The sequence below is a fragment of the Salmo trutta genome, chromosome 8 (genome assembly GCF_901001165.1).
Source record: "Salmo trutta chromosome 8, fSalTru1.1, whole genome shotgun sequence".
Lineage (NCBI taxonomy): Eukaryota > Metazoa > Chordata > Actinopteri > Salmoniformes > Salmonidae > Salmo > Salmo trutta.
The window spans coordinates 11,447,425-11,473,061 of record NC_042964.1 but is presented as its reverse complement, the minus strand read 5'-3'; the positions used below and the strand labels follow the sequence as shown (position 1 = coordinate 11,473,061).

The 25,637-nt window shown below is 42.5% G+C and overlaps 2 protein-coding genes across 2 annotated transcripts; both read right to left on the bottom strand.

Moving 5' to 3' along the window:
* Window positions 1-2,313: 2,313 nt before the first annotated feature.
* On the bottom strand, window positions 2,314-16,556 carry LOC115198191 (carboxypeptidase Z-like). The gene is made up of 12 exons (XM_029759954.1): window positions 16,311-16,556; window positions 15,766-15,792; window positions 14,532-14,749; window positions 14,188-14,344; window positions 12,307-12,513; window positions 10,078-10,307; window positions 6,026-6,187; window positions 4,605-4,763; window positions 4,149-4,287; window positions 3,504-3,643; window positions 3,305-3,404; window positions 2,314-3,201 (listed from the first exon to the last, which is right to left on the bottom strand). The coding sequence occupies exons 1-12, from the start codon at window positions 16,414-16,416 to the stop codon at window positions 2,852-2,854; spliced, it is 1,995 nt and encodes a 664-aa protein (XP_029615814.1). The 5' UTR covers window positions 16,417-16,556; the 3' UTR covers window positions 2,314-2,851.
* Window positions 16,557-20,472: 3,916 nt separating this feature from the next.
* LOC115198190 (G-protein coupled receptor 26-like) lies at window positions 20,473-25,276 on the bottom strand. The gene is made up of 3 exons (XM_029759953.1): window positions 24,275-25,276; window positions 23,963-24,076; window positions 20,473-22,354 (listed from the first exon to the last, which is right to left on the bottom strand). The coding sequence occupies exons 1-3, from the start codon at window positions 24,940-24,942 to the stop codon at window positions 22,117-22,119; spliced, it is 1,020 nt and encodes a 339-aa protein (XP_029615813.1). The 5' UTR covers window positions 24,943-25,276; the 3' UTR covers window positions 20,473-22,116.
* Window positions 25,277-25,637: the final 361 nt, after the last annotated feature.

Here is a 25,637-nt window from a genome sequence, read left to right as displayed (position 1 = left end):
TTATTTTTATGAAAATTGTGCCATCTGGTTTGCTTAATTAATAAAAGGAATTTGAAAAGGATTTATACTTTTACTTTTAATACTTAAGTATATTTTAGCAATTACATTTGCTTTTGATACTTAAGTATATTTTAAACCAAATACTTTTAGACTTTTTCTCAAGTAGTATTTTACTGGGTGACTTTCACTTTTACTTTAGTCCTTTTCTATTAAGGTATCTTTACTTTTACTCAAGTATGACAATTGGGTACTTTTTTCACCACTGGTCGTAGCCTAAACCTATCGATGTTACGTTGAACTGGGTAAATGGAATATGAATGACAGTCATCCAACGTGCTGTAATAGAAATAAGGCCAACCCTCATTAAAACAAAATCCTCCTCCTTCAATCTTAAACGGCACTGACCGCCACTGGTGTTCACAGTGCATAATTACATGGCATTTATGCTATATTTTCTTGTGTTATGTAAGGGATCATCAATGACGCTTTGTGCAGTCCTATGGAAATATGCCATGATTCAGGGGCTGATACGGATCCTGGAGGCATAAACTGGGAATTGGTACATTACCAATGAACTGCACAGAGTGGAGTTGATAAGCCTGCTTATACCCCGGACTTAAAGGGATACTTCAAACTGCCCACAGTGACATACAAATGGTATGCATGAGTTCATCTGGCTCTGGGGAAGTAGATAAAGGGCTTCATTGCCAAAATCCTTAAGTATCCCTTTAAACAAAAACGAATAAATGATGTTCTAATTTACACTATGTAGATTACTTTAACAATGTGTTTTTTTTATTTATTTATAACAGACTGAATTTCATAAATTATAAATGCACAACATTTCTGGAGCAAGAGATAGTTCACCTAAATTACAATATTATTGATACAAATGCATTCATTTTACTATGCAATGTATGATTTGTGCATGCAAATAACGACATGTTATATATATGGGATTCATTCACTCGAAAACATATTTACTCACGAATGCATTAGGGTCTGTGGGAGGCCATGTATGGCTAAGTGTGGGTCACAATCTCTCCTTGCCTTTTGCTTTCAATGTAAAGAAACACTAAAGTAATTTAATTATTTGTGTGAAGAATCCCTTTCACTGACTCAGAATGTATATTTATGCATTATTGACATTCCTATAAATTATAACCATTAGCAGCCCAATAAGCGATGAGTTGGCCTTGGGTTGTGACCCTAGGAGATGGTGTTTGGTCAGATTGGGTCAAGTGACAACAGCCTAGCAGCCACAGTTCAACTGTAGATTGATATGTCAGGAGTGCTGACCTCTGGAAATATACACAAACCCAAATCAGATTAGGACTCCGTTTACTAAAATATCATAACTGAACATCAGCTCAAATGTTTGGAGGGAAGATTGAAGAAAACATTTATTCTCATCGCTAGCTGCATAACTGCGGAATGGTGTCCATGGTATTAAATAATGTAAGATATTGCAAGCCATGGTACAAGAGATAATCAACCCCGGGCTCTGAGCGTTCTCTGGAAAATAATGCAGCTCCGTGGAAGGTCAGTTCCACTCCTTGATTATCCCTTATTGCAAGACTATACTGCATCCTACCATTTACAACAAAGATCCTACTCTTTTTCTTTCAAAGCACAGGCGCACTGTAAAGGGGTAGGCAGAATGCTATTCAGAAGCTAACATGTGGCAAAACAAATTACAAGATGGGACTGACTTTTTTTTTCAGATCAATTCATATCTAGGTAAAATGTGAGACAAACACTGACGATATCAACTAGATCCACTAGAGAAAAGTGATGCAGAGCGCTATGTGAAATGACACACATTCCGGTTCATAAAGCATGGTTGGTTGACTGGTATAAGAGACTGACAGTTCCTCTGGTTCTTTAACAGATGCTATATGTTGCCATGTGGGAGAGATGGGGATACAGTATTGGTTGGCTGGAATGGTTGCTTTTCTTGGAAAGGCAGTTCAGTTGAAAATGTAACATGGGCGAAAACAAATGGAATTAGGATGCCCTCTTGTGGCCAATCTGTTTCATTACATTTTTTAAAGAGACGACAGTCACACAAGCTTCCCGTTTACTACCATGTGAATACATTTCAGAGACAATTATTGTAAAGTTCAACAGACAGTCACTATCTGAGAAGAAGACACTTTACCGTATTATCATGAAGTAAACTTACTTCATAGTGGAAATCCGCAAGTGAGGTCAAATTGAACTAGAAAGCACCACACTCGTTAAGAACTCTTCTCTTTAACAAAGTTTCAGTAGGGTGGGACTCCATAAAAAGCAGTAATAGTAACAAATGAATGTTCTTAATAATGTTTTATTATAAACACGTACAAATATGTGCGGGTGGAGAGACAAATCGTTTATGCCTTTCAACCTTCCTGTGTTGCATTATGGTCATAAAGTGAAGCAGTTTAACAGAGCAAAAGCTTGTAAAATGGAGGCTAGCTTTAGGGGAAAACACTTTACATGAACAACTAGCTATTTGATATTTTGCTTCAGTTACGACAGGTTTGCAGCAACGGATAATAATGGTAATGCTAAAATGTGACACTTGTATGATAGCATTATGTAAATCATATTCAACTTAAATAGCAACCCGTCTTTGATCATGTAGGGCAGTGTCCTGGAGTACCCCCAGGGTTGCACATTTTTGTTCCACCCTTATATAAGCAAACATGATTGAACTAATCATCAAGCCCTTGATTAATTGAATTAGGTGTGCTAGTATTGACCTGTAGGAGGTATGTGCAACCCTTGATAGTAATCGGGGACCAGAGCTGAGAAAGGAGGCTATAGTGGGAGCCATAGAGGATTCTATGTATATTTAGGGGAGGAGCTAGTTTCTGAGAAGCCAGGTGGGGGCGGAGCCATGGGCGTGGCTAAAATAGCTCCACCACCACGGTTTCTCCTGCCCCTCCTCTCTGTTCTGGTTCTGCTCGCTAATGGTGTACCGCTCAAACTGGTTGTAGGGGTCGAAGTCCTCATAGGTCCCCATGGACGGGATTCTATAGTCCTCCTCCATATCAGGCTCCACCACAGCCTTCTGCAGGACAAAGTCCACCCGGCCTGCTTTCTGCATACGTGCCGGGAGGTGGATCTTTTTCATGGCTCTGGTGTAGCCTGGTGCAGACGCAGTCAGGATGTGGATGCCGGCGGTTAGCAAGCGCCAGTAGTCTCCGTTTTCAGCTAGAGAGAGAGAGTGAGGACGTTTTTTTTATCAAATGCTTACCACCCAGAATCATACTGACATTTTCTAGTGAAAATGACCAATCGGAGAGGCTGACTTTACCTGTGGTGATGTCATGCCTTATTCCTCTGACAGATATCCTTGCCCCTTTGATTCCATTCCCGTCCGCATCCTTTACTATTCCCTTTATTCCACGGTGGACCTGGTAAACATTGAGACGCAGGGTTAGTGGAGAACCCGTCTCAGATTTGTGAAAAGGAGTGATGTTTTGGAATGAAATGCTGGGTTTAAAGTCTCTCACCGACTCCATGAATGTGAGTAGAGCCTCTTTGTTGTCCTTCCAGCCAGTGTATAACTCCTCCTCAGCTGGGAACTTATCACAGCCCAACTCCACCGTCACCTCAAAACAGTTAGTGTGGAGGTAGTTGAAGTCCTGCATACCTGATCACATGACAGGAAAAACAACGTACCAGTGATAGAAATGACAAACCGCCATCTTCATAATCGAACTAGTGACAATAACTAAAAGCGCCACCAGGTGGCGATCATAGTTCATAATATAACTTGCCTATTAAGTTCATTGAGCCTGCATCAGCTATTTCAATCACAGGAGGACGGTTCACAAGAGCAGTTTGTCACCATTCTTGATTTCTTGCTTTTCTTTACATTCTAGCTGTTTGACATTTGACTGCATAGGTGGGAGCTAGTGATATCGGCATTTTGCTGCACCGCTATAACACCTGCTATACTGTGTACATGACCAGGAAACTTTGATTTGATAATGATAGCTGTGATGGAATGAATGGATTGATACCATCCCATTACAGCCGTTAATATGAGTCCATCCTTCCAAATGAAGGTGCCACCAGCCACCTGCTCACTATATCTTCACTTCAACAGTCCTGGACTGTTTTTAATTTGACCGTTTTTTGTTTTTTTTACTTACCACCTGCAAAGCTGTACCACCTTGCTCCATTTATGATGCCATCCTGGCCGATGCTGCCAAAGTTCTCACACCTTCCAGAGTTTCCTTCTGACATGGTGGCATGGGCATCTGCATATGTTCTCGCTATCTGCTTGAATACCTGCAGCCAAAAATAAAATACACTATCTTTGTCGTATTCATAAAAATATAATGGGTAGTTTCGTTTACCTTTAAATTTGATATGTTACATTAGTTTGATTTGGTAGCAGCTGAGATACATTTTCTTCTTTCTTTACATGTATGTTACATGACGACTGTCGAGGAAATAAAAATACAATTCATCTTTATATATGTGGAGCATGAACAATCAATGGGCCTTCTCTCTGCAACAGACACGCTTCGGATCATAGAGTGCATTCCATTTTGGAGAGTGCTGTTGTCCTATTGACTGTACATGTTGCTGTCAGTCCCGCTCACCTGTTCATCTGGCGTGGGGGAGAACATCTTCTGCTCTAGTGGGTGTTTGGAGAGGTCGTAGGGGTAGGACACCAACAACTCCCCTCCGTGGAAGTTAGCTGAGAGCACAAAGGGAAAGGATCTGATCCACTTCATGACTGCGTATGTCTCTGGAGCTACCTGCATTACGACACACATGAAGACAAGCACATTAATTACAGTGAACATCTTTAGCTGGGCACATCAATAAAACACAAGGTTTTGGAAATGATGGCATAACGGTTAACAACAATTACCAATCGTCAAGTTTTCAATTAAAACTTGATGATTGGTAATCAAAACTCAATTCAAACTTTGATATTTAACATTGAAGATACATTACACATAGAGATTGAGGTAGTCACTTCATACAAGTACTTGGGAGTATGACTAGACGGTACACTGTCCTTCTCTCAGCACATATCAAAGCTGCAGGCTAAAGTTAAATCTAGACTTGGTTTCCTCTATCATAATCGCTCAGCTTTCACCCCAGCTGCCAAACTAACCCTGATTCAGATGACCATCCTACCCGTGCTAGATTACGGTGATGTAAATTATAGATCGGCAGGTAAGGGTGCTCTCGAGCGGCTAAATGTTCTTTACCATTCGGCCATCAGATTTGCCACCAATGCTCCTTATAGGACACATCATTGCACTCTATACTGGTCATCTCTGTATACCCGTCGCAAAACCCACTGGTTGATGCTTAGTTATAAAACTCTTAGACCTCACTCCCCCCTATCTGAGATATCTACTGCAGCCCTCATCCTCCACATACAACACCCGTTCTGCCAGTCACATTCTGTTAAAGGTCCCCAAAGCACACACATCCCTGGGTCGCTCCTCTTTTCAGTTCGCTGCAGCTAGCGACTGGAACGAGCTGCAACAAATACTCAAACTGGACAGTTTTATCTCAATCTCATCATTCAAAGACTCAATCATGGACTCCTTACTGACAGTTGTGGCTGCTTTGTGTGATGTATTGTTGTCTCTACCTTCTTGCCCTTTGTGCTGTTGTCTGTGTCCAATAATGTTTGTACCATGTTGTGCTGCTACCATGTTGTTGTTATGTTGCTACCATACTGTGTTGTCATGTGTTGCTGCCATGCTATGTAGGTCTCTCTATATGTTGTGTTGTCTCTCTTGCCGTGATGTGTGTTCATTTGTATTTTTAATCCCAGCCCCCTTACCCGCAGGAGGCCTTTTGGTAGGCCGTCATTGTAAATAAGAATTTGTTCTTAACTGACTTGCCTAGTTAAATAAAGGTAAAAAAATGTAAATGTAAATCCAAATTACATTGAAAGCGGTCATCATTGCACAATATTTGATGCATGTATTATTATCCGCAAGTATAAAATCTCACACGAAATGCAAGCATGGATGGCTAGGAATTCATACTGTACCTTACCAAACCAGTAAGCGTCTGGGATTGGGATGTGGTTGCTACGGAAATGTCTGTGTCTGCGCCGGCTGTAAACGATCGTAGTCAGGTCAGGGAAGTTCCTGTTCAGGTCAATGTTCTGTGCGTTGCCTCGACCCAGGGTCCAGCTGTTGTAGTTCTGAGCCTGTAGGGTTCATTCAGTGGTAGTCAGGTTGGTATGTGAGTCAAAGCAGGCATGTCAAAGCATACTGTAGGATCTTCGCTGTCAAGTAATATGAAATCAGCAATACAGTGAGGGAAAAAAGTATTTGATCCCCTGCTGATTTTGTACGTTTGCCCACTGACAAAGAAATGATCAGTCTATAATTTTAATGGTAGGTTTATTTGAACAGTGAGAGACAGAATAACAACAAAAAAATCCAGAAAAACGCATGTCAAAAATGTTATAAAATGATTTGCATTTTAATGAGGGAAATAAGTATTTGACCCCTCTGCAAAACATGAGTTAGTACTTGGTGGCAAAACCCTTGTTGGCAATCACAGAGGTCAGACGTTTCTTGTAGTTGTCCACCAGGTTTGCACACATCTCAGGAGGGATTTTGTCCCACTCCTCTTTGCAGATCTTCTCCAAGTCATTAAGGTTTCGAGGCTGACGTTTGGCAACTCAAACCTTCAGCTCCCTCCACAGGTTTTCTATGAGATTAAGGTCTGGAGACTGGCTAGGCCACTCCAGGACCTTAATGTGCTTCTTCTTGAGCCACTCCTTTGTTGCCTTGGCCGTGTGTTTTGGGTCAGTGTCATGCTGGAATACCCATCCACGACCCATTTTCAATGCCCTGGCTGAGGGAAGGAGGTACTCACCCAAGATTTGACGGTACATGGCCCCGTCCATCGTCCCTTTGATGCGGTGAAGTTGTCCTGTCCCCTTAGCAGAAAAACACCCCCAAAGCATGTTTCCACCTCCATGTTTGACGGTAGGGATTGTGTTCTTGGGGTCATAGGCAGCATTCCTCCTCCTCCAAACACGACGAGTTGAGTTGATGCCAAAAGAGCTCCATTTTGGTCTCATCTGACCACAACACTTTCACCCAGTTGTCCTTTGAATCATTCAGATGTTCATTGGCCAACTTCAGACGGGCAAAATAAATAAATCCCCTACTGTATTTATTTATTTTATTTATTTTGCTCCTTTGCACCATATTATTTATATTTTAACTTTTAACTTTCTTCAAACTACAAATCTACCATTCCAGTGTTTTTCTTGCCATACTTTATTTACTTTGCCACCATGGCATTTTTTTTGCCTTTACCTCCCTTATCTCACATCATTTGCTCACATTGTATATAGTCTTATTTTTTTCTACTGCATCATTGATTGTATGTTGTTTTACTCCATGTGTAACTCTGTGTTTTTGTATGTTGTCGAACTGCTTTGCTTTATCTTGGCCAGGTCGCAATTGTAAATGAGAACTTGTTCTCAACTTGCCTACCTGGTTAAATAAAGGTGAAATAAAAATAAATAAAATAAAATGTATATGTGCTTCTTGAGCAGGGGGACCTTGCGGGTGCTGCAGGATTTCAGTCCTTCACGGCGTAGTGTGTTACCAATTGTTTTCTTGGTGACTATGGTCCCAGCTGCCTTGAGATCATTGACAAGATCCTCCCGTGTAGTTCTGGGCTGATTCCTCACCGTTCTCATGATCATTGCAACTCCACGAGGTGAGATCTTGCATGGAGCCCCAGGCCGAGGGAGATTAACAGTTCTTTTGTGTTTCTTCCATTTACGAATAATTGCACCAACTGTTGTCACCTTCTCACCAAGCTGCTTGGCGATGGTCTTGTAGCCCATTCCAGCCTTGTGTAGGTCTACAATCTTGTCCCTGACATCCTTGGAGAGCTCTTTGGTCTTGGCCATGGTGGAGAGTTTGGAATCTGATTGATTGATTGCTTCTGTGGACAGGTGTCTTTTATACAGGTAACAAGCTGAGATTAGGAGCACTCCCTTTAAGAGTGTGCTCCTGATCTCAGCTCGTTACCTGTATAAAAGACACCTGGGAGCCAGAAATCTTTCTGATTGAGAGGGGTCAAATACTTATTTCCCTCATGTAACGCCCTGGCCATAGAGAGGGGTTTTTGTTCTTTATTTTGGTTAGGCCAGGGTGCAAGTGCCATGCGAGTGCAGGCATCGAGCCAGGACGGATTGTGCCGGCTCAGCGCGTCTGGTCTCCAGTGCGCCTTTTCGGTCCAGGTTATCCTGCACCGGCTCTGCGCACTGTGTCTCCAGGGTGCTGGGAGGGTCCAGTTCGCCCAATGCCTGCGCTCCGCCCGTGCCGGGCCAAAGTGGGCATTCAGCCTGGAGTGTGGGTAAAGAGCCTACGTACCAGAACTCCAGTGCTCCCCCACAGCTCCCCCACAGCCCGGACCAGGCCTCCAGTGGGTCTCCCCATCCTGGTCAGTCCGGTGCCTCCTCCACGGAACAGGCCTCCAGTGGGTCCCCCCATCCTGGTCAAGCCTGTGCCTCCTCCACGGACCAGGCCTCCAGTGTGGGTCTCCCCATCCTGGTCAAGCCTGTGCCTCCTCCACGGACCAGGCCTCCAGTGGGTCCCCCCATCCTGGTCAAGCCTGTGCCTCCTCCACGGACCAGGCCTCCAGTGGGTCCCCCCATCCTGGTCAAGCCTGTGCCTCCTCCACGGACCAGGCCTCCAGTGGGTCTCCCCATCCTGGTCAAGCCTGTGCCTCCTCCACGGACCAGGCCTCCAGTGGGTCTCCCCAGCCTGGTGAGTCCAGTGCCTGCGCCCAGAGCCAGGCCTCCTTCATGTCTCCCCAGCCTGGTGAGTCCAGGGCCAGGGCCGCCAGAGCTGCCCGCCAGTCCGGAGCCGCCAGAGCTGCCCGCCAGTCCGGAGCCGCCAGAGCCGCCCGCCTGTCCGGAGCCGCCAGAGCCGCCCGCCTGTCCAGAGCCGCCCGCCTGTCCGGAGCCGCCAGAGCTGCCCGCCTGTCCGGAGCCGCCAGAGCCGCCCGCCAGCCCGGTGAGTCCTGTGCCTGCGCCCAGGGCCAGGCCTCCTTCATGTCTCCCCAGCCTGGTGAGTCCTGTGCCTGTGCCCAGGGCCAGGCCTCCTTCATGTCTCCCCAGCCTGGTGAATCCTGGGTCAGTGCCGCCGGAGCCGCCCGCCAGCCGGGCGCAGTCAGGGTCGCCCACCAGTCCTGCGGCGCGGCCAGGGGCGCCACCTAAGTGGGCGACGCCGAGGGTGGAGCGGAGGCCACGTCCCGCACCTGAGCCGCCACCGTAAGAAGGCCCACCTGGACCCTCCCCTTCAGAGTCAGGTTTTGCGGCCGGAGTCCGCACCTTTGGGGGGGGTACTGTAACGCCCTGGCCATAGAGAGGGGTTTTTGTTCTTTATTTTGGTTAGGCCAGGGTGTTACATTGGGTGGGCGTTCTATGTTCATTTTTCTATGTTTTTGTATTTCTTTGTTTTGGGCCGTGTGTGGCTCCCAATCAGGCACAGCTGTAGTTCGTTGTTGCTGATTGGGAGTCACACATAAGTAGCCTGGTTTTCCTTTGGGCTTTTGTGGGTGATTGTTTTCTGTTTAGTGTGTATCCTGACAGGACTGTTTTGCTGTCGTCTTTTGTTTATTTTTGTAGTGTTCTCTTTTTCAATTAAAATTCTAAAGATGAACACATCCTCCGCTGCACCTTGGTCTAATTCTGACGACGGCCGTTACACCTCATTAAAATGCAAATCAATTTATAACATTTTTCACATGCGTTTTTTTCTGGATTCTTTTGTTGTTATTCTGTCTCTCACTGTTCAAATAAACCTACCATTAAAATTATAGACTGATCATTTCTTTGTCAGTGGGCAAACGTACAAAATCAGCAGGGGATCAAAAACGTTTTTTCCCTCACTGTAGTTTAAAACCAAATATTTTAGGACTGTTGTTGAATTTGTAAAAAAAGCTGGGAAACTGATTACATACGGTACATTAATACCTTTCTGGCAAATGCAATTCGTTTTACACAGTGATAAAACAACAAAATATTAAAATGACGTGTCAAACAACGTTGATTCAACCTACCTCCTCGTTCTCAGGGTCGATGGTGTCCTGGACCTCGGCGGCAGCTAGCTCGTAACCGTCTGGGTTCATGGAGGGCAGGATGTGGATACGCGTGGTGTTGATCAGGGTCTGGATGCGCCGGTTCCCCAGCAGGTACTCTGAACACAGGTACTGGGCCAGGTAGATCAACAGCTGGCGACCCAGCACCTCATTCCCATGCATGTTTCCTATGTACTTCATCTCTGGTTCAACTGTTGATATATGGTGACAGGATAGGGGCTTCTTTTAAATGTATTCAACCAAAGAGTCCCTTGAGATGAATGATCTGTTTTCCATGGAGACTTAACCAAGACAGCAGCTTACAGTCATGTGTAACATTTAGAAAAGTTACATTGTCCCTGGTTGAACTGTGAACATAGGCGAGATAATAATTAAGGGCCCGATTCTGACCCGTGTTAAGTGTGCGGGAATAGAACATAATCCCCTTTTGATGCACTTTTCTCTCTGTGCATTCTGACCTTGAACTTAAGCATTAGAATAGCATGCTATTCCCCCGCTATTTGTTTGGGGTGGAGCTTGAATAATTGACGGTGTGGCGGAGGTGTGTACAGAAACGCCATATTCTGACCCTGCATCCCACTGCTGGTTTCCTTCTGAAACTAAGCAGCGTTGGTCCTGGTTGGTCCCTGGATGGGAGACCAGATGCTGCTGGAAGTGGTGTTGGTGGGCCAGTAGGAGGCACTCTTTTGTCTGGTCTAGAAAAAGATCCCAGGGCAGTGATTGAGGACATTTCCCTGTGTAGGGTGCTGTCTTTCAGATGGGACATTAAACGGGTGTCCCGAGTCTCTGTGGTCACTAAAGATCCCATGACACATCGTAAGAGTAGGGGTGTTAACCCCGGTGTCCTGGCTAAATTCCCAATCTGGCCCTCATACCATCATAGTCACCTAATCATCCCCAGTTTCCTATTGGCTCATTCCTCTCCCCTGTAACTATTCCCCAGGTTGTTGCTGTAAATGAAAATGTGTTCTCAGTCAACATACCTGGTAAAATAAACACAAAAAAATAATATTTCCACAAACTTTACGTGTGAGGAAACCATGAATAAAGTCCAGCGAACCTACCTGTTTCAAGTGGAAGAAGGTTTAAATATTTAAATAACACCATTCTCCATGCACTGTAATTTACAACTTGATAAGAGCTAGGTAAATGAGTAATCCGTTTGGATAAGGGAATTGTAAATATAAGCTAAATGACACTTGTTTTAGGTCTATTTTACCTTGCAATCGCTGGAGATAAATGTGAAACCAGTCATATGGCAGCAAACTGAAGCATATCAACATATCAACTTTACCACAGTAAAGTTTATGAAGTGCTGTGACATTATGCAGAGTTTAAATTGTACAGTCTTTTAACTTGCAGGGATGGGCACTCCCGAATGTCTTAATTATAGCCCACTCCGGCTTTCTCTGTGTCCTATTTCTATCATGTTAATAATTAGCCACTATCAGAATCGACCATCAGTAGGCCTAATAACAACACATATTCAACTGCCAATTTACTGTTAGTTCCCAGTTGGTTTAGCCTACATTATAATTCCATTTCATTTCATTGTATCGTTTCCCCTCATTTGCTTCCTCGGTCATGGCCGTGTGGTTGTTGCTAAGGATCATTACTAACAGTTGATAATATACAAAAAAATGACATGTAAGCGAATGAAATTGTTATGGAGCGTAGCGCAGACCAAGCCGTTACAGTTTGAACCCGACACATGCCGCAATACTTGGCCGTGTCGTTACACAGTTCCATGGTTAGTGCAACCAACAGACGAGGGTATAGTCTACTATTATAATTCTATGGACACTAATGTTCCAATATTACCATGGGTTGAAATGAAAGTGGCCATTTTCAGAATGAATCAAACCACTGCTTTCTTTTGTGCGTAAAGGCTCTCCAAACCAATTCATGATTCATAAATATTTTCCTAAACCTAAATAAGTATTTATAAACCTGGGTTTTCAGCAGTTTAATTAAATGTATTCAGAGCGTGCAAGGTAGCACCTGCATGGCGCGTTATGTGACTGAATAAGGTAAATCAGAACACCAAATACTGAAGTGCGTAGGAATGGCGTAAATTCCTAAGTCGGAATCAGCCCCTAATTGAATAGCATTGAGAGACATATGACAGCGTTTAAGAAATAGCATTCCCAGGACTCACACTGTAGTGCACCGAGGACCATTAGTACTTACGCAATTCATGTACTCCAGGGTTGTTTGAGAACTCTATCACTAGCAGGTCTTTGCCCTCCACACTGCGGCCAATGCTGTAGGTCATGGCGATTTCAGGGCATCGTGCCGCAGTCTTCTTCAGGATGCTGTTCATCTGGGCGTTAGACTGATAGCTAAACTGGATGACAGTATGAGGCTTCTCAGGGGTATTACCTTCTTCCTGTATCGCTAGGATAAACAAGAGACGATGACACTGTATGATAATGATTTGAAAAGCATTTACAAGCATCTATGAACAGTTATAAGTGTAACGTCTTATTTGTGGAAGTTATTATGAAGTGTAACCAAAGATATAAAGGTCAGTAGTGTTCCAAGCCAGTTCATGACACTTTGTAATTAACTAGCAAGTGTGACTTTTGATTACATAAAGTGGAAAAGGTCTACATTCTAGCCCCCATCTCCCCTGTATAAATGTGCTGATTTAGGGAAATGTGCAAGACCTAAAACGTAAGAAACTGAATGAAGTTGAAACATAAGACCAGAGACATCTGTTCAAAATAAATATCATCATGGAATTAATTACATAGCTTACAAGGCTTGCCAGACATCTTGTGTTTTTAGTTAGAATCAAAGATATTTTGGGAAACAGATTTCATACTACACTAAAAGCTGTTATTCAAAATGTGGTACCACCATCTGTGTGAATATCTACACCCATATCATATATATATATATATATATATATATATATAATATGCATATCTATGATTTATTTCAGCAAAATGGCTACATTAACTGTTATTGTGTCAGTATAGGCTCCTGTAGGACTTGTTTATGGTGGCATAGAGCAGCTGCAGAGATAAACAGAGAGAGAGAGAGAGTACACAGGAAGAGAGGACTCATGAACACTCAGAGCAATTACACAGCTGGAATGGTTGGTTGTTTGCAGCTACAGGGAGAAACAAACTGTACTGAACTCAAGTTAGACCGATCACTGCTCTGGTGAACAGGGAGAAACAAACTGTACTGATCTCAAGTTAGACTGATCACTGCTCTGGTGAACAGGGAGAAACAAACTGTACTGAACTCAAGTTAGACTGATCACTGCTCTGGTGAACAGGGAGAAACAAACTGTACTGAACTCAAGTTAGACTGATCACTGCTCTGGTGAACAGGGAGAAACAAACTGTACTGAACTCAAGTTAGACTGATCACTGCTCTGGTGAACAGGGAGAAACAAACTGTACTGAACTCAAGTTAGACTGATCACTGCTCTGGTGAACAGGGAGAAACAAACTGTACTGAACTCAAGTTAGACTGATCACTGCTCTGGTGAACAGGGAGAAACAAACTGTACTGAACTCAAGTTAGACTGAGCACTGCTCTGGTGAACATATACTACAGTTCTCTGTCACCTATCAGTGTGAATTCATAGACTTGTTAAAACGTTATATGCCTAGTTAAATAAAGGTTCATTTAAACATGTGTTGAGAGGATTGTGGCATAATAGAATCATCAAAACAACTGTGAATGTTAACGTAAAAAGGCATTTGAATTGACCTAGAAATAGTTTAAGTACATTCTTGAGGTGTGCCACAAGCATTCATGTGGCAACCAGGCGACTGTCATTAATCTAGATAGAAACTGCATTCTCAGTTACCACTCAATACGCTTCTGTTATTAGAAGGGGTTTGGGTGTTATTTTTCTTTATAATGACATAATCTTGTAATAATATTGGCGCACATGGTTCTCCCTAGTTTTACATTTTGCTCAAGGGATTGTTTTATGCATGAAAATGTTATTTGAGTCGACATCATACTGCACAGTTAGTGTCATACTGTTGTCACTATCATATATTGATAGTCATTTTTATGACACACCAGCTAAACTGTGGTCGTTACCTCGTAAGCCCTCCAGTGGGTCGTAACAGCCCTCCTGGTCACTGACAAAGAAGCGGTCACAGTCCAGGAAGTATGGCCAGGCCATCTCGATGCCCTCGAAGGCATGGTAACAGTTCTTCCTCACAGCCTCACACGTACTCCTGCACGGCTTCAGCACCTTACATTACAAAAGAAAAGCGCTATTCAATTATTCAAAGTGGGATTTTTTTTTTTTACTGAAGAAGGCACTGCATTACCGAAATGTTGGTTATTAGATTTGCCCATTAAATTGTTGGGAGCATATATAGAGTGCAATTTTCTTTGATTCATTTGTATTATTACGTTATCCTTTGTTAGTATCAAACCTTCTCCTTCTCGCAGCGAGGCACCAGCACTGAACAGCCTAGCATGCGGATGTCCGGGGTGCACTCTCCATTGAGCAAGTTGTGGACCACACTGACGAGGAGGTACTCGGGGCCCACCTCGGCCTCCTCGCGGGTTCTGTGGCCCAGAATGTTGGGGAACACGGTGTGGGTGTAGGACATGTCGTTGCAGTAGTTCATCATGATGTCCATGCACTTGGCTGAGTAGAGGAAAGAGCCAACCGAGGAGCAGGACAAATTCAGTATTATATGGTGAGTGACTGATCTGAATGTAGCTTACCGTGTTGAATCATCAAAGTATAGAATACATACCATTATATCAAATAGGTTCATCATTATGCAATGTCTTAAAATGCCATTTATTGTCTCATAATTTCATGAAATCTTTGCAATTAACATCGGTGAGACCTTTGGGTGCTTTTGTAAGGTGGGTGGCTACATTTTCATAGAACAATAAGTTTGTTATAAATTATTTTCAGGTAGGCGTAGTGTTAACCTGCTTGCAAGATGCTGCTTTGAGACCATATGTTCTCTCCATTGTAAGTCAGTATGTTTAGGGGTATTGGCCACGTTGTTCTTTCTCTTGTACTTTTACATTTGTTCTCAGTCAATTTGTTTAAGAAACCTAGCTAAGATGCTCAGTACACAATAAGGCTCATTACTTATATCCTTGGCATGGAAAATGAACATAACCTGATATTGAGAAGTCATATGGATATGCATGAAGAATCCATCCCTTGGTCTAAAACGTCTATTGTCTCATATAGCTAGCTACCTCTCTGCAGTACTGAAAATGATCAAGTTCAAACATTTCTATTATCAGTGGAGATTAAAATGTGAATATTTCATACAGCCATTAATCATCCAAAAATACACTTGATAGCTCGGAGAGGCCTTAAGGCCATAATATCCCATTTAGCCTAATCACTTAGTAAAACCTCATCTTTAAAAGTGTGATGGGTAGTTCAACCTGTGGTTTGATAAAATGGTATAAATGTACAGTCCTTTAGGCCTTCTCTCTGTATGAACAGTAAGTTCTAAGCTATCTAACTGTGGTGCAATGCACACATCATGTTAGGATGCTTTCAATTGATTTAGAATAGTCAGAGTTGGTCCTAAAGTCATTATAACCTTAGCATATGTTGTCACCAAGGCTTTACAAACAACACATTTACATGAGTTGAAGGATTTATTGAAGAAAATAAAATGTACATACGTTGTTCTGGTTCTTTGCAAAAGATACCTGAAAGACACAACTATTGTTAGTTGCTGTCACGCATTTAACACTAGATGGCAGAATAGCATTTATCACCAACGTTATTGTGGCACTATAAAATCTGCTTTTTATTAACCCTCTCATCATGTTACACGATCTCTCCTCCCAAATGTCTATCTTTCAGTAAAAACGTATTAATGCTGAGAATTGTCATTCTATGGATCAGGTCACCTCTCACTAGTGATGAATATCTACCTTAATCTTTATAGTCTACAGTTCTATAATAATTCTCCAATGAAAAATAAGCACTTTATTTCGCACTAATTTGTGACACGAGGTTATTTTCTATTGTTGTTACTGCTGGCTTGTAAAATAAACATTGTGAATAGAAACATCACAGTTTGCATGTCTTGTCTGAGATATAATGAAATATTTCTGAACCATGCACTTTTATTTCAGAACAAGCCTAAACACCATCACTTCCTTCCTATGCATAAAACACACCATGTGCGTTATCATAAACAGCAAGAGTTGGCCTACTTTACCTAGAAATTCGTCTTCGGGGTCGCAGAGCGAAGGGGCACCCCAAACAACTGTTGCCAGTGCATTCAGAAAAACAATAGTCTTCATGTTCATCCGTATAAATTCCATATTCTGTGATGTGGCACCTCAAGGCTACTGTGCTTAATTGCACGAAAACGTTTTTGGGCTTCTCTAAAAAGTGAGTTTATTACACGAATTACGGTCGACTATCAAATTACAAAGGAAAATGTTCCGGACGGAAATGGAAGGCTGGGTGGAGGTGGAATTGTGCCTGAAAACAAGTAAACTCTCTGAAATACACCTGTAACCAATTGCTATACTCTAAACCGTCTTGCTCAACTATTTCCATCACTTTTTTTATTCAGTGTTAACCTTTTAATGTCTTACCTCTAATTGTATGTATTGGATTATGTGAACAGTGGACATTCTTTGTAAAATAATAGGCCACTATTTCTTTCCGTCAGTGCTATCCGGGATCATTGGGGCGACCCCTAACCTTAACCCCTACCCTTACCCATAACCCTCACCTTAACCCTTACATAACCCCCTTCAATGGGGTAGGGACTTCCCAATGATTTCGAATAGCACCGACGTATTGTTTTCTCGGCGCATTTTTCCAGTCCTTTAGTCCTTACTCGAGACAGTCCTTTGATCCCTTTCAACCGATCAGCAATATGCTTTGAAGAATGTCAGCATATGGGAGAGTGCGGTAAATTGGACCAAAGTGGTAAATAGAGCCAACTTGTTTCAATGGAAAACATACACAAAATTAATCATTTGATCAAATATTCAGGAAGACGTCATTATTTCATGGAGTCTGTGAAGGAAGAAACCACATGGAAAAAGTTAGGTCCAAAGAACAGATTTTCACCAAGTCAAATGAATTTATTGTGTTATAGGTTTCATGATGCTTGTATTTAAACCAAAGTAAATTAGTTTTTTTAGATTGCATACATCAGTTGGGGTCTCTATGAGCTTTAATATTAGGTCCTAAACCTAGAATGAAAGTGCATCCTTGTAGCTGTATGGGCTAATCAGGGGTTGGAGCCGGTTCAGGGAGAAAAAAAATGTTTTTTTGAGGAACAGAATCAGAACTGGGAATAAAAATTATCTATACTGTTCTGGAACAGAACTGTTATATTTAAAAGCATGGGAACCGGTTAATAATGTTATTTTGCATTCCGGGCATTTTTTTCAGTCCCACAAGGCACCTATGCAAAGCCCTCACTCTGTCACTCAGAAACTTATTCCAGTGTCTGCCTGCCAGCTGAAAATCTTTGCCGGTATGTGTGTAGGCAACCTGCCCCTGTCCTCAGAAGCTTAGGCTAATGTAGCCTATTGACGTTACAAGGATGATTCAGAAATTAGGGATAGATTTTTAATTAGAAAATAATAGATTTACTGTTTCAATGTTAGTTATGGATACTGTAGGTATCACGTTTCACATTGAATTTGTTAACAACAAAAAGGCAAGACGTGTTTTTCATTCTGGTGCTACTCTACACACACAAGCTTGTTAGCTAGCTAGCTCTGGTCCAACATTAAGCCAACTCTTGGAAGTTCAAAGATATTCAAAGTTCCTCCGTAGAAGCCACTCATCCGTAGGTATAATTATGTGGGCCAAGCCTCCTCCTCCATCCACTCTCTCCCTACCCGCAAAATTTCAGTCGCATCTTGCATGTAAACAATAGCTTGCCCACTCCATAGCAAGCTGCTCTGTTTGAACTGATTGGTGAAGTAATTTGATGTCGAGCTAATGTAAAAATATATATATTTCAGAGGTTTAAAAAGGAACAGTTAGGGGCCTCCCGAGTGGCGCAGCGGTCTGATCCCAGGCTGTGTCACAACAGGTTGTGATTGGGAGTCCCATAGGACGGTGCACAATTGGCCCAGCGTCGTCCGTGTTAAAGGAGGGTTTGACCAGCTGGCTTTACTTGGCTCATCACGCTCTAGGCACTACTTGTGGCTGGCCGGGCGCCTGCAACCTGACTTTGGTCATCATTTGAACGGTGTTTCCTCCGACACATTAGTGCAGCTGGCTTCCGGGTTAAGCAAGCAGGTGTTAAGAAGCAGCACAGCTTGGTGGGTCATGTTTCGGAGGACGCATGACTCGACCTTCGCCTCTCCCGAGCCTGTTGGGGAGTTGCAGCGATGAGACAAGATCGTAACTGGATATCATGAGAAAAATGGGGTAAAATTACAAAACAATTAATAAAAAGGAACAGTTGGAACAATATAAACCGGTTCTGTTTTCGGGGTTGAAGTTGAACCCGTTCAGAACTTTATTTTGCAGGTCGGAACAGTGGAACGGAACAAAAATGTGTAATTATTAAAAGACAAAAAGCGATTCTGATAGACATGGTTTTAAGAAATGTGTAGGCTGCTTAGCTTACCCTGTCCCGCTGCTTAACTTACCCTGTCGCGCTGCTTAACTTACCCTGTCGCGCTGCTTAACTTACCCTGTCGCGCTGCTTAACTTACCCTGTCGCGCTGCTTAACTTACCCTGTCGCGCTGCTTAACTTACCCTGTCGCGCTGCTTAACTTCCCCTGTCGCGCTGCTTAACTTACCCTGTCGCGCTGCCTAACTTACCCTGTCGCGCTGCCTAACTTACCCTGTCGCGCTGCCTAACTTACCCTGTCGTGCTGCTTAACTTACCCCATACCCGGGGTATGTTGTGCCAAGAGACCACTTTTTTTTGGACAAGCTATGTTTTCAAATCTGTAATGTTTACATTAATTCTGATTTCCAGAGATACACAACATCCTGAAATACAGTGCCCTCTGTAATATTTTGTGACAGTGAAGCATTTTTCTTCTTTTGGCTCTATACTTAAAAAGTTTGGATTTGAAATCAAACAATGACTATGAGGTTGAAGTTCATCCATATCGGGTGAACCGTGTAGAAATTACAGAACTTGTTGTAAATAATCCCCCCATTTTAGAGGAGCAAAAGTATTGGGACAAAATGTTGCCATTAACTGATCCTCTGGAGAGTGTAATCGTTCTCCGTGTCCAGAGAGCTGTTGTGGCCAGATGAGGGGTACAGTTCACGGCGCAGCAGCCGGCTGACAACGGTAACCAGGACCTTCTTGTACAAATATCATACCTCCCCAAAAAAATCTAATCTCCCCGTTATTGGAATGGTGAGAGGTTAGCATGTCTTGGGGTATGATATTTGTGCGTCTAACTTTTTTCACTCATCATTATTCACCATTCATTGAGGATTATCCGTAATCATGGTAGCATCCACATTAATGTAGAAGTGTTTAGAAACACATTATATTACTTACAATAGAAGTGACTCCAAAATGGCACAATACATGATTTACTATTAATTTATATTGGACACAATATACAACCAAAGCATAGGGCAAATGCATTCAAATGTGTATTTATTTAACTAGGCAAGTCAGTTAAGAACAAATTCTTATTTACGATGACGGCCTAGGAACAGTGGGTTAACTGCCTTGTTCAGGGGCAGAACGACAGATTTTCAGCTCGGGCATTCGATCTAGCAACCTTTTGATTACTGGCCCAACGCTCTAACCACTAGGCTACCTGCCACCCCATCAATGACTCCATCAAGCTTGTGTAGAGTCACAAGCTTGATGGAGTCATTGTGTGCTATGGATATGGTACTAAATACTTGACTTTTGACTACTTTAATACACATATAAGTTAATTTGTCCCAATGATTTTGCTCCCGTAAAATGGGGGACTATGTACAAAAAGTGTCATTTCTAAACGGATCACTCGAAATGGATGAAAAGCTCAGTCTGACCTTTAACCTCATAGTCATTGTTTGATTTCAAATCCAAACTTTTGGAGTATAGAAAAAAATGCTTTACTGTCCCCATAATAATGGAGGGCACTATATATGTACATATCTTTGTTAGAAAGAACACTATATTGCCCTTGAAGGAGTGATGCTGAATGTAAAAAAAAAAAAGAAATGGCCCAATTTACCCCACTCTCCCCTACATATCCTACTACTTGACATTCCTATTGGATTATTTAAGGTGTGGTGGCACAAACATTGAACAGCCTCTGGCACCTGCAAAACAGCTGGTGATGAATCTGTCAACATGAAATCCCCAGATTGACATTAGATATTAGATATGCTTCTACATGTCTTGTCATATGGCCATATATATATCAAAGGATGCTTGTTATTTGACAGCTTTATTGCACATTTTTCACCAACAGCTTTACTCACACACTGCCAAAGTACAGCAAGTGGCATAGGCCCGCAGAATGAAATACACATGTGCTGGGTGCATCTAAAAAGAATCAGGTTCTGATAAAGCAACTATTGAAAAGCCAAACACTCATATATTGAATTCTGGCACGAACACAATAACGTGTTTTAAAGCACTTACTTGAACATAATGTAACATTCTTCTGCTATAGAACGTCTCTTTTATTTGAAGATCATTTAAACAAATACATATTATGGTTTCTCATACAGTGCAAAATAGTTTGATAAAGATAACATCCGGTCTTTATAAATATCCATATAAACATTTCCAGCAATCACCTGGCAGAATAAAGTATTACAATATACACAATAGTACAAATCCATTTCAGTCAAAATGATCTTAATACCTGCAGTACATTCAGTTACAACACCCTATCATAGTAAACATGATGGCATTTGGCTGTTATAACTAGTAGCTCTGAGAGAAATACAAAGTGCATCAATATCCAGTGATTGATGTGAAATTGTGAGCAACTGCAGTAGTAGTCTAAAACCCAGTCCATAGGCTACATAACATGGCTATCTAGTTGGCAGCATTTGCCACAGCAAGTAGCATTCATTGAAAAGTTCACATATTTAAACTTCAAGAAATGAATTGCTGCACCAGTGCTCGAATGGCTACTGGTCAGCCCCTAGCTAAGCTTTCCAGTCTTCCACTCTGTACCGTTGACAGTACATAACCTCGGACACCCAGAAAGAACATCTTGCGAGATTTGTCAGATCCTCCATTAAGTTCTGGGGGAGACGTGTTATAAAATATATTAATGAGACCAGCAAAGTCTCCACCCCTCTATATGAAAACTCTCAGACGGTAACGGGCAAGGCTGTGGCCCAAAAATGTCCCCTCCCCTTCCGAAATTCGAACGATGCGAGCACCTGCAAAAATCGTGATTTGTCCAAGTGGTCAGTGATGAAAAATCAGCGTACCCGAAGAAAGTTCCTCGTTAGTCATGGCATCACACAGTCTGTCAACAGCTTCTACTACCATTTATGTTACGTGCATCTGTCCACGAGAGATTAATAACCTTAACAGCTCGTTCCTATATTCTATATGGGTGTCAAAAGGTCTGTAAATGTGGCTATGACATCTCCTTTATAAAGAGGTTGTTATGTTATAAGAGCCCACTAGCATTCAGTCTCTAGTGGAGTGATCCCTCCCATTATGAATCAACCGAACCCCTGGCTGATTCAATAACATTGATTCATTTGATTCTGGCTCTGGGCGTGTGTGTGTGTGTCTGCCAGTGAATCATGGATCATCAGACTCCCTTGTTTACCAATATCGTCTGGAGCAAATGTCCCTGAACGCGATCATTCTCTACGCAGTCTATCCGTCTTGCCCTCTCTTCCTCCATCTACCCCGCCTGTTTTCCTGCTGTCTCCTTCTATCCACCTCTTCCCCTCCCACAACCTCTTTCTCTCTCTCCTATTTCCTACAATCCCCTTTTCTCCCATCTCTTTCTCTCACCTCCCTCCCTCTTTCCATGAGGAAACCTTTATTTTGGGTCTGTCTGTCTGTGGTATATTTGTTATGTCCATAATGTTGCCATTAACTGATCCTCTGGAGAGAGTAGTCGTTCTCCGTGTCCAGAGAGCTGTTGTGGCCAGATGAGGGGTACAGGTCACGGCGCAGCAACCGGTTGACGACAGTAACCAGGACCTTCTTGTACTGTAGACGCAGGAGGGAGTAGGCAAAGGGGTCGGACGCCGCCTTGCTGTATGTCAGGCACTTACTGACAATTCCCCAGTGGCGGTTGATGCCCACGAAGGGAAGCAGCTCGGTCAACCTGAGGAGAAGGCAGAGGTCAAGTTAGAATTCGCAAATGGCCTTTTAGAAAGGGTAAAAGTTATCCAATATTCAAGCATGGTATTTATCTTGCAGGCAGTTGTTCTGTTTGCTTTTGAGAGTGTTTGGTGATAATTCAGTTGGTATTCTATGAAATGCCATGAGGCTCTAAGGTTACAAGGTAGAATAGAATAAATGAGGATTTACGGATGGGACAGAAAAACAGCTTTGGCAACAAGCCTTATACGTTAGGAAATAATGTATGAACATATTTCCTCAAAATAAATATGTATAAACTGAGCATTGCTACAATATTCTTGCCCATAGGTATATGCAGGAATGCCAATGAAGCAGTGAGAGCTGCTTATTTCCAGGATTTATCCTCTATTTTCACTTCTTCAGGTCATTCTGACTATTTCCAGAGGGTGCACAGAGGGTGAAAGGTCAATTTCCCCAAAAAGTCATTTTTATTTTGGGGGGGGGGCTCAGAATAGTAGAATACACAAGGTGCAATTTCTACATTTGGTTGTGCATCAGCTGTTATCCTGTTATGTCAGTCACTGATAGTCGGTCAATTAGCCCATGTCAGCTAACATTTGTTTGATTGCTAAGTTCGTTTAGTGGCCAGCTATCTAAATGTGTTATCAAATTACCGGCCGGGGGACCCCCATTGATTTTGTTAGTCAGTCTCATATTAAAACTGCAAACATTTATTTCCACCCCATGGCAAAAATGTGTAGAATTGCAGCAAACTTGCTTTAAAACAGCAACATTTTCTCTACAGCCCATGGCAAAATGTATAGAATTGCACAAAATTAACTCTAAAATAAACAAAATGCTCTCCATTATCAAGAGGTGGGCCACTAAACTGTTTTGCTTGCATTATGTGTGTGTGGGGGGGTTGCTGGTTTGAATCCCCGAGATGACTAGGAGAAATCTGCCGATATGCCCTTGAGCAAGGCACTTAACCCTCATTGTTCCTGTAAGTCGCTCTGGATAAGAGAGTCTGCTAAATAACTAAAATGTCAAATGTAAAACTACAATACTATATTCCCTCTAGGCCAAGCTTTTCCAAACTCGGTTTTTGCCCCATGACTACACAGCCGATTCAAATAAATCAAAGCTTGATGAAGAATTGGTTATTTGAATCAGCTGCTCTAGGTCATGCTGTGTGTTGGTGGAAATGACACGGTAGTCCAGTGAAATGACATGACAGATAATTGATGGTTTAATGAAGGCTGTATCAGATACAGATGGAGATCATAAACGGCGCAACAACAAAAACTCATTGGGTGAAGTTGAATTAAAGCTTCATTTGTGCATTGCTCAACCTCACATGAGACCTGCCTCACCTTTCAACTGAATTTTGTTGATCATTTTTCTGTTATTTTGCTGGGTGGCAAAGTTATTAAACAGAGTAAACCCTTCGATGATAGCCTATATCTCTACTGTTTATAAACCCCGTTTTATTATCAGTGTGTTCACCTGGGGATGTGTTAATCTCACACCCTCTATAGTAACCTCTTTGATAATGTGTTTAATAAGGTAGGTGAATGAACCTCCTGTTTGTTCAGCTGCCTGTGTCCCAGTTGACTGTAAACCCACTTACCTCGTAATAACATAGGGAGCAAAACAGATGATGAATGACCCAATGAAAATGCTGATTTTCTTGGTGGCTCTCTGTTTCCTTCTCTTTTGTTCTACCAGGCACCTTTGTTTCACACTGAAAATAGGAATGAACTGATATTAGTCCAGCAGAATAAATGACAAAACATTCTACGTTGAATTTAATTAAATAAACACGAACAGTAAGCATGTTGCCCCAGGTTTGAATCTATAACCTATAGCCTAATGTAAAGCTAACATTACCCATTGTAACCGCTATTGATCGCACACCTCTTAAGTAAAGGAGCATACGTACGATGGGTGAATATCCACCAGCAAGAACAGCGTCTGCATGGTTATAACGTCAATCCTCTTGCAGTGGAAGCGTGCAACTTTTAGCACCTTCAAATATGTGAAGCACAGGATCAGCAGGGAGAGCATGAAACTACTGGCGTGGAAAACGACGGTGAAAATTGTAAACTTGATCCGGTCGCTCTCCTCGCTCAAATGCAATGTGCACGAGGCGTAAATGTGGCTATAGTCAACCCAGGAGAACAGGAGGGCGATGAGGGAAAACGTGAGGGAGTGGAGCCACGAGTAGCACATCATGATCACTGCGTCCTTGTAGCGCATTTTACTGGAGTAACTCAAGGGGAACACCACCGCTATCCAGCGGTCTATACTGAGTGCTGCCATACTCAACATAGTGTTCGCAGTCAGAAAGGTCTCCAGAAAGCTCACTGTATGACAAAGGCAATCACCGAAAGGCTGGTGGTTGCTGACAATCCCCACCAATGTCGATGGCATGTTTAAAAGGGTGATAAGTATGTTGCAAAAAGACAGGTTCATGATGAATATACCCGGTACCTGTCGGCGGATCTCGGTGCTCTGGACAAAACATAGCAGCACCAGCAAATTCGACAACAACGAGACAATTGCGACCACAGCAATGAACAACGTGAAGATAATATCCGCAAAGTCCATGTCTCACTTGAAAAAGTCCACTTGCGTTTTGCATGCACCTGTAGAAAATATACACTTAATATCCACCATGATTCCACCGTCGTTTATCTCCAAGGTCCTCATTCCAGAATTGAACTCCTACAAGTTTCGCCGTCTCCAAGTTGGAGCGCTGTCCAGAGTGCTGAAGTGGGGAGACCGCGCGCGTCCCTCGAGCGCCAGACCATTTCGTTTCTTTATAAACTTATGGAGTTTTCTACTCCCACAACACACAAGTATTTGTAACAGAATTTGATGGTATGTGTAACTGAGCGTTTGGGTAACACATGGGCAAATGTTTCGTATCTCCGCTCCCTTCTACGACTACCTCAGCATGACAAAAGTGGGACTGCGACGCACGCCACTGCCTTTGTGCGCAGAACATGCGTACTAAACAAGATGACTGTTTGGAGCCTGCCCTGTCTAGTGCAAAGTCGTTTGAATGTTAATATTACAATTAGCTATCACGTGAGGAAAAATAGAACGTCATCCATGGAGTTTTACAACATTGGGAAGTTATTTTGGTTCCTCCATTGACTCATTCGTTATTTTAGTCATTTACGAGTGTGTTTGTGAGGTCATACACATCAGAACACAGATATAATTATTATTTTTAATTCACAGAAACAACTTCCCTTCATCCTTATCTATTGATGACACTTTCCCAAGTCGATAGTGGC